General features: G+C 41.9%; 1 protein-coding gene across 1 annotated transcript; it reads right to left on the bottom strand.

Moving 5' to 3' along the window:
• Nucleotides 1-4,723: 4,723 nt before the first annotated feature.
• LOC309713209 (FERM domain-containing protein 6) lies at nt 4,724-9,304 on the bottom strand (the record flags this gene model as incomplete). Its single annotated transcript, XM_082544615.1, has 13 exons — nt 4,724-4,970; nt 5,054-5,076; nt 5,170-5,301; nt 5,594-5,746; nt 5,930-6,104; nt 6,228-6,296; nt 6,401-6,466; nt 6,863-7,018; nt 7,103-7,328; nt 7,473-7,531; nt 8,055-8,134; nt 8,878-8,968; nt 9,233-9,304. 13 exons carry the CDS (start codon nt 9,302-9,304, stop codon nt 4,929-4,931), a joined length of 1,344 nt encoding a protein of 447 aa, XP_082400741.1. The 3' UTR covers nt 4,724-4,928.
• Nucleotides 9,305-9,313: the final 9 nt, after the last annotated feature.

The following is a 9,313-nucleotide window of genomic DNA, read 5'->3' as shown; positions in this document are numbered from 1 at the left end:
CATATCATTTGGAAATGCAATCTGGGTCCCAGCTGAAACTGAGCAAGGCAGCAATGAAATGCTGCCCCTCTGTGCTCAAACAAACGTTCGCGGCTTGAAAGCGAGCGTATTTCTAAACCAATAAAAAGAAATCTGCTGATTCAGGACTAGCACGTTTTTTTGAAACTTGACAGAAAAACCCAGTGCCTAGTGTGTGACAGAACCAACGACAACAGTGTTGCCACCTGCTCTCTGGAGCGGTGGCCCAGTTGTTTAGATAGGTTAAGATGCGGATGCCACTCTCTCTAACGCTGCCTCAGTACATTTCACAAAGGTGCGAGGAGCAAGAGCAGCACTAGTCTTCGTGGCTACACCCTCGAATGCAAACCTCAGAAACTGCAACAATTCTCAGCACCCATGGAGAGGGGGCAAAAGCATGCCAATGAGCAAGGTGAGTAGCCAGCCGGCTGACCGTTGTCGCCCCCCAATGTGTCTGCGGGGAAATGCATCATCTGCCTGACCTGGCTCTTTTTGCCTGCGGGCTGAGCAGTGGTGCTCCTAACCTGTTTGGCGCCCTGGGCGAACACTCACTCTGGCGCGCCCCCCCCCCCACACACACACACACACATAAAACATATTACCGTAAGGATTGTACATTAACATAAAACTGTTGTCGAAATTCCCCAGAGAAACACACACACACACAAAGAGAGGGAGTATGCATTGTATGCAAACGGCTACCACTGTCACGGTCCCCGTGTCTCTCTGGTTGGCCCATGCTGGCTACAGGTTTTGTTGTTGTTAGTTTTAGTTTTTTGTCTCTCCTCCTCCTCTCTGCCTGGGTGGAGCTCATTACGGGCTCTCACTCTTGGCCCACGCACCCCTGTGGATGGTGTCCACCTGCGGCTGATCTGGCTGATTTCCCCAGCTGCTATTTAAGGCAGTGGCACAGAGCAGCTCACCGCTGGAACGTCGAACCACCTGAGTTCGTGCTCGCGGCATATTCAAAGAAGAATCGCTTACACGTGTTTTATGTTGTGGAACTAACCTTTGACCTTCTGTCTGTAGATTCTGGACCGAATCACCGGACCTGTCCAAGTGGGGCAGTGTGTGGAGTGTTGGAGCGAGTGCGGCTGAAGAGGAGTGCGTGTGTGCGGAGGAGCGGTGGCGGTGACTGAGTGGAAGAGGAAGTGTGTGTGTGGATTCCCCCCCCCTTCTCTCCCTGGAGCCCTGGACCCCCTCCCAACTCACTGTACATATATTTTGCACTAAGGTGATCCCTATTGTAAATAAATCCCCTTTTGTTTCCTTGAAAGAACAGTCTGCGCGTGGGTCCGTTCAGTAGCCATGACAACCACACAGCCATCATAATTCGTCATACAATGAGAACAGGACAAATCAACAATTGACACTGACTAATTAATATTAAAATCTGTAACATAATGTTTGAAGTTTGTTTGTCTGTTACTATTTTTACCATTTCTTTTTGGAGCAACTGTAATCCACATTATTTCCTTAGGGATTAATAAAGTATTCTGATTGTTTCAGGATACATGACCTGCCATTATCCAATGACACATCTGCTTACCTGTATCTTTTGCTCGTTTCTCCTCCTCTTCTTCTCTATTTTTTCTAAACTGAGCACCTGATGGCTTTGAACCTTACTTGTCCATCTTCCATTGGTTTTAATTTTGCACTCCAGTATGAACACAAATCCCCCAACTCGAGGATCACAACATAACCTAATAGACCTACACCTTAGTTCACATGTTTGTTGTTTTGTTTTTATTTTTTTTATTTTACGGGTTGGTTATTAGATGCCGCTCCAGACAGCTAGAGAATCCCCCGCTGTCAAATGTATCAAATATATATTTTTATGTATATTTAAACGTCCACTGAGCTGTGAGCCAGGGGGCGGTAATGCAAATTAACATTGGTTGCCAACTCACCCCTGTAGCTGTGTCCCAAAACGTCGGCTGCATCCTTCGGAGGCCGCATTTGAAAGCCAAATAAGTCACAGCCAGGCAACAAAGGCTGTCCCAATTCGTCGACTCCTTCAAATGCAGCCGGCATTCGTTCATGCTACAATTCAGCACAGCAAGAAACGGAGAGGGTGAGTGAGTGATCCGCTTAGGATGTCAGGATGGCCGAGTGGTCTAAGGCGCTGTGTTCAGATCGCAGTCTCTCCCAGAGGCGTGGGTTCAAATCCCACTCCTGACATCCCTTGCTTATTAAAAGTAAGACTGAAATGTCATGTTATGTGATGTCATCCTTCGATAAAGGAGTTGCCACCAAATGGTCACATTCATTTATCAGATAGTTGAAGAAAAGTCTCATCAAAGTGACTTCTTGAATCTCAGCTGAATATGTGTTGGTAAAGCAGAGGTGTAATAGTCTGCCATCTGATCAGTTGTAAAGGTGTCTTGATCTGCTAGCCTGTCATGTGGATTCTGTATCAACAAGCACAAATGTGTCAGGATGGCCGAGCGGTCTAAGGCACTGCGTTCAGGTCGCAGTCTCTCCTGGAGGCGTGGGTTCAAATCCCACTCCTGACATTACTTGCTTAAGACTGAAATGTTATGTCATGTCTTCCTTCAATAAAGGAGTTGCCACCAAATGGCAACTGCTTTGATAAGTTATGAACTTGAAATCTGATTCAGTTAGTGTTGGGGGTTCCGTAGTGGAGGTCACCTACCAGGTTGGTGATGGGATGCTTTAATCTACATGCCAAATATCCTTGTGCAAGATACAAGGATATTTGGGCCCCAACTCGGATTACTGGATTCAAAGTCCAGAGTGCTAGCCATTACACCATGGGACCCACGAAGCAAAGGGTTTACAGACAGATTTTGGAAGATTTGGACAAAACCTTTTCTTTATCGAAGATAAAATCCAACTGTCAGGAGTTGGATTTGAACTCCAACTTTAACACAGTGCCTTAGAACACTTGGCCATCCTAACTAAACAAAAAAAAAAGCATTCGAATGAGCTTACGCCAAAGACTGAACAATTCACAAAACAGCTTAAGTCGAGAAGGTAACAGCCAACAGCTAGTGAAGATGTTACCTTTGTTCAAGATATTGTAGAGGAAACTGTTTTATTTTATGACAGTAAGTGTTTGAATGACATGTAATACTCATACTCATGCTAAAATACCTCTATACAACTGCTGTCAGTGAATACTAGCTCAGGACTAGAATACAACTGTCATTGGACGTTTTATGGTAATAACAAGTGGATCCTCTCACCACCTAAATGAATCAACTGCCACTGAACATGTAGCAGGTGATGTGAAGAAGGAAAGGAAAGTTAATAAATAACATGCATGAGGTCCCACAGAGATTTGAACTCAGATCACTCGATTCAAAGTCCAGAGTGCTAATCATTACACCATGAAACCCACACCACAGAGGGTTTACACACAGATTTTGGAAGCCACACAATGTGATCTCATCAAATGAAATTCTGCATAACACTGTAAGATGCTTTGGATGAAAGCAAACTAAAACACTCTAGTTTTAATAAGTGATTAAAATATATTTTAATGGTAAAATGCTGATATAGTATTTTTGTTGTCTTTTTTTCTTTTTTTCAATGTAGCAATCAGAAATATTGTCAGAAGGCAAAACAAAAGGCCCAACAGATTTGCCGAGTGGACCATTACGGCTTTTGTTATAGTGGTCCACTTTATAGTCATATTTTATTAGAATTTGATTAGGATTTTTTTTTATTTTGAGTTAGTAGACTCAGATCAGACAAGATGGAGGGAACAGGGGAGAAGAAAGAAAGAGGGGAGTGGAGTTGAGGAGAAAGTTAACAGAAGAAGAGGGAGATAAAAATAGAAAAGAAGAGAGAGAAAAAACACTGAGCAGCACACAGTATTAATGATACATGTTTAGAGGCAGCAGCCGACCAAGATAGTGTGTGTGTGGGTACCTGTTTGTACACTTGTGTGTGTGAGCACACTTGTGTTCATTAGGTTACTCAATTTAACTATTTAACAGGTAGGTGTGGGGAGCCACAGCCTGCTTCCAAAGACATGAAGCAGGCATGGAGGAGACCTGGGCCCCAAATATCCAGAGGCCTCCCAGAGCATCAGAGCCCCTTTGAACAGAGAGCCAAGGAGAACCCTAGACAGGATTCACACAGCAGCCAATGTGTAGAGCTGTCAACACTGACAGTGAAGCAATCTTCTGAGTGCTTAGTATTAGGGTTTTATCATTGTGTTTTTGAAGGAGATTAGTCCTCGGCACTGTACTTCCATGTGTCCTACACAGTGCATTGGTCTCCGATTTTGCTACCAACCTTCTCATATTGTACACAGATCTTTACTTTATTTTCAGAAAAGCTCATTTATATATGTTTGGTTTAACGCAACAACAGGAGTGTGCCTTGAACCCACACCTCCAGGGGAGAGTGCACCCTTAACACAGCATCTTAGACCTCTCACATGATGGCATGGACTCTGATTGTTTGGAAATACTGCCACACTGTGGAAGCCTGACAACATAATTTCACCTGAATCATAAAACAGAACAATTTTTTAATGGTAACATTAATAATGGCAAATGAACAGAAGTCAGCACTGATTGTAATAGCACTGTTCAAAGAATGACAAAAATGTCCCAAGTGTTGTATTTATTATGTTATTGATATTTTAATACGTTTAGTTTGTAAATATGTATTAAAACACTATTATACCTCTTTCGATTTCTGAAGTGTAATTACTGCAACTTTAGGCTGTATAGTTTAAAGCAAGTTATAACTACTCAGGTCACTATATGGCTTCTGTTTTAGCACATTTAATGAGGTTTCCTCTAAGCAAACAAAATATAACGCTCAGCTGTATCCTTTCAGCATTTTAGCTCCATAACAACAAACTCCAACAGGTGTCTCCTTGTCTTGAGATGAAGAACGGGTGATGAATCCCTGCATCCTCTGAATCTCAATTAGTCCACAGATATCCCTTCATCCGTTTTTTTCCACAGAACCTGAAGATCACAGAGAAAGATGTTGGCTTTGATGCAGGATCGTGCTGGAAATGTTCAAACAGACAGACCTGCAGTTTGCTCACCTGTTTCATTTCCATGGTGACAGCTGATAAAAGAGGACACAATATCACATGCTACACAGAACTAACACATGATTCAACTGTTATTTTAGAATGGTCTTAGTGGTTTTTGGACTAACCTGCCCAGCAAAAAGAGGGTAACATCAAAGGAGCGTCGACAGACACACCACGGAGCAGCTCAGCCAGCCAGGACACCTCAGCTGGATCATCAACAAACAACTCCTCTGATTCGTCCAACCACAGCTCAGACCCTGGCATCAGTATAAACAAACAACTGATTTTGAGTTCAAGGCAAAAGTACAACAGGTAAGTTAAGAAAGTAGTTCTGCGTTCATTTGCCTAATGAGCTTTTAAACTTTCCCTCTTGGTCACTTCAGCAACATCAGCTGTTTTCTTCCTTAATTAGGTCTGCAGACCTACTGCTGTAAACCATTGCTGGGTAGAATTAAACGTGTTTTTACCAGTTTCCAAACATAAATGCACAATTTGTTTGAGAGGCAAATGTTGCACCATCTACACAATCATTTCCTCCCAATAGCAGACCTGTTGTAGAGCCTCCGTCCTCTTCCTTTTCCTCTTTAAACCAGGCAGTAGCTGTTTCCAGAGCATCACTGCAGTCGGACATTGAAGATGTGAGGTTGCTGCACTGGAGACTCTTTCTTAGGCACGCTGTGTCGCAGATGTAGGCTTCTTTGGCTGAAGATAGACAGAAAAGAGAACACCTTTGGAGTGTGACTGTGTAAGAGACTGTGATCTCAAATCTTTTAAAATCACTTAAAAGACTTATTGTTATTATTATTACATGATATTGGTTTCAGACCAAGACAACTGACTCAGTCGTGTCTTAGATAGGTTGTGGTAAAGTAAAGCCTTACGTACTACCCATGTTTTCCAGCTGTTGGATGGAACTGACTGCATCTCTGATGTTCATGTGGAGTTGGTGACTGTCACGGAGGTGCCTCAGGATGTGTTTAGAGTGGAAAGCTGATTTAGTGTAATAAACCAGTTTAGGAAGGCACAAAGAGCCCACAGCAGTGATTTCAAACCTGTTGCCCTGAAAAGTAAGAGCCATACATAAAGAGGATGATCTCGTGTGTTACGGTTAAAGCTACACGCAGGTCAATGTGACCTGTATTGTATGTATATTTTGATTATAGTCCAGTCTTTAGAACCTAACCTGAAAGGTAAAGCGATCAATACCTGTCCAGGAGAAATCGTACAACAAAGATTGTTTCCCTTCCACCTCCTTAAAAACACAAATTCAGATCAAGAATCTATATGTACATGTGAAAATAAGTTCATAAACTTTATTTAAAATTATGTGTGAGACTGTCATTGAAAACGACTCACCTGGCAAATATGGACTCCTTTCACTGTCACACCGAGGAGGATTAAACTCCTCGGCTGTTTGTCCTCCTGTGTGTAAAATAATAGTTGATAAAGCAGTTTTTTTGTTGTTGTTTTTTAAAGCCATGGGCTCACATAACAAACATGACTCAAAAAGAGTTCTCTAAAATGACCAAGGGAGACAAATAATGCAAGAGCATGCCAAAGAATTATTACTGGGGCTTTTTACGAGATCTGTAACAGTTTTCACACCCTGTAGGATATTTTTCTGAAGATTTTCTGAAATGTACGCGTTTATGGAGTGTCTGATATATGTGACCTCTTTTCCTTTTCCTTTTAACTGCCTGGTAGCTCCATATTCAACATCTCAGGACAGAAGTTTCTTAGTTAGTCTCTCTTAAACTAATTAAGAAACAGACATCCTCACACAGAGTTCGCCCTTGTTTAACTGTAACACTGTCTGACCTCTCTCATCCTGTAGAATGTGACAGGTCCATCCTGCAGCTCGTTGGCTTCCTTTATAAAGTGCAGGATGGCTTGCCTGCGGGACACCCCCCTCAGCTCACCATGCAGCACTGGGCTGTGCTGAAGTAAGTACTCTCTCCCTCTGCGCTTTATGAGCTGAGAAGATGAACACACAGATATATATATAAGAGTATTTCTGTCAAGGTTAGACTACACTTCTTTTTCTTTCTTTTTTTTTACCCATGAGGGGAAGTAATCTTCAGGGAGAAAGTAGCATCTGTGTTTTTTCTCCTGCTTCTTCTCTTCTCCGTCCTCCTCAGTCTCCTCTCCCTGTGCCAGATCGCCAACGTCAGCTTGGAGGGCAGAGGCTGCCAGCTGGAAGAACAAAGCCTCCTGATGGTGGCTCTGTGAACGCAGCACCTTCTGCCTCAGCTCAGTGTAGTAGAGCTGCTGCACTGTGGTGCTCCTGCAAGAAACAGGGAGGTTTTCTTTTCCTGTTATGAAGTCTGTCAGGTGTCTACTTTTCCACAAACATTTTCATAAACTTTAACAACACTTATAGTGGAAATTATTAATCTTGGAAAAAGAAGGTAATGGAAAACAAACTTACAAAATTAGCAGCCCACTTTCTACATAATACTGGACTCTTAGAAATAAGATAAACGGGACCTGGAAAGGTGGGATGAGTAAAGAGAGTACTCAGTTTATCGTTTCTGCTATCACACAGTCTAGTTAATATTTGACCAATATGATAAATCATTAAAAAAAGAAAAAGAAAACGTGGACATAAAAGAACTTTTAAAATAAGTCAGATCTTTCTAACACGTTTGACATGTTAGTCGTCCATTGGTGGACTTTATCTGGATACAGTGTTTTCACTGGGAGAAACATCTTAGTACTCATACAAGCAACGCCTTCAGTCTTATCTGTTGCAGGTTTCCCCAGTCTTGTAAACAGCAAAGTTGCACAACTACTGAAATCAGCACCAGTGCATAACAATGAGCCACAAGATCTACTTGAGATCATTGATATGCAAATCATCATGACTGCCAGGAAAACATGAAATTTTAAGTGAGATCACTAAATTCAGCTTTTAGAGTGTTCCCATTACAGCATGGGGCTGTTTGTAGATCTGGTGATTTCTGTTTCAACAGTGCAAACACTACATCAAAAAAAGAAATGGAAAACTAACCATTAAAGATCCTTTGTTCCATCGTTTCCCAAAGTACTTGCTCAGCTTTTGGTCCAAATCAAGAAACAGGTAATCATTATCTTAAAAAAAGGAGAAAAAAAAGCACACATTCAATCAGAGATGTCAGGCTCAGTTTAGGGTCTACATACAGCTCAGTTTCAGACCATGTGGCCCAGAAAAGTAAAAGTATTGACTAACAACCTAGCAGTACAAAGGCCTTTTATTTCCATTGCGTTTGCTCTGAAGAAGAACAAATACATTTTTAAAACATTCACACTTATGGGATCACAAACTAGCTGGTGTGTCTTAGATAGTGAGCGCAATTTGAACAACATGTCTCAGTTTTTCCACATTCAATAAATCTGCTGTCATTAAAAAGAACTGCAACTGTCTTAATCAAAGAACCACATCTATGAACAGCCATGAAACTGACCATATTTCACACTTCTCGGTAGGGCGGCAAAATTAACAGTTGAGGTAGGTTAGCTCCTGACACAACACTTCATGCTGTACAGGAAAGAGTGGAAAAATAGGAAGAAAAAATTCGACATAACTTGCACGCTCAAGTAAAGTAACTCAGTTTTGGCCATATTTGTCCTGCAAACCATATGTTTGACAGCGCTGCATGAAATCAACACAATGAGTCCATTTAACACGTGTTATCCCTCAGTTATGTTGTTTACGGCTGATAGGAGATGGCTTTCCATTTATCATATCTTACAGCAGGTTCACTCACTATCAGCAGCCTCCCAGAATCTCAGCGTTCCACAGTTAATGAATAAAAAACATTTGCTCCTGAACTCCCGCGCAGAAACTAACTGACCTTTCATAACAGCTAGACCAAACACTTGGAGATCACTGACACCAAGATGCTTCAACACACTGTTCAACACCTCACGGCCTCTGGCTTTTACCTATAAACACACAGGAAGAAGAAAGAAAACATAAAACATACTGAGAGTCCATGCTTTCAGTGTTTTGGCTTTCTTGCAAATATGTTTTTTTCTAATAAAATACAGTTTTAGCTCTTCCACTGTTTTAAAAATAAATATACCCTACTGACAGATCAATGCAATCTTAACATGAATGTAATTTAGGTTTCTGTGTGCCCATGTGACGTGTCACAGTAAAATACCAAACAAGAAAATATGCTACAGAAAGGCCCTGTGGTCACTCACCGTGACAGCACAATCCAGGTGCTGCTTGTTCGGTAGAAGAACGCACACCTGTCGCCTCTGTTTGGTCCTCATTGCCACTAA

Source organism: Aulonocara stuartgranti, assembly GCF_965226115.1.
Source record: "Aulonocara stuartgranti genome assembly, chromosome: 8".
In the NCBI taxonomy this organism is placed as follows: domain Eukaryota; kingdom Metazoa; phylum Chordata; class Actinopteri; order Cichliformes; family Cichlidae; genus Aulonocara; species Aulonocara stuartgranti.
This window is presented reverse-complemented; position numbering and strand designations above follow the sequence as displayed.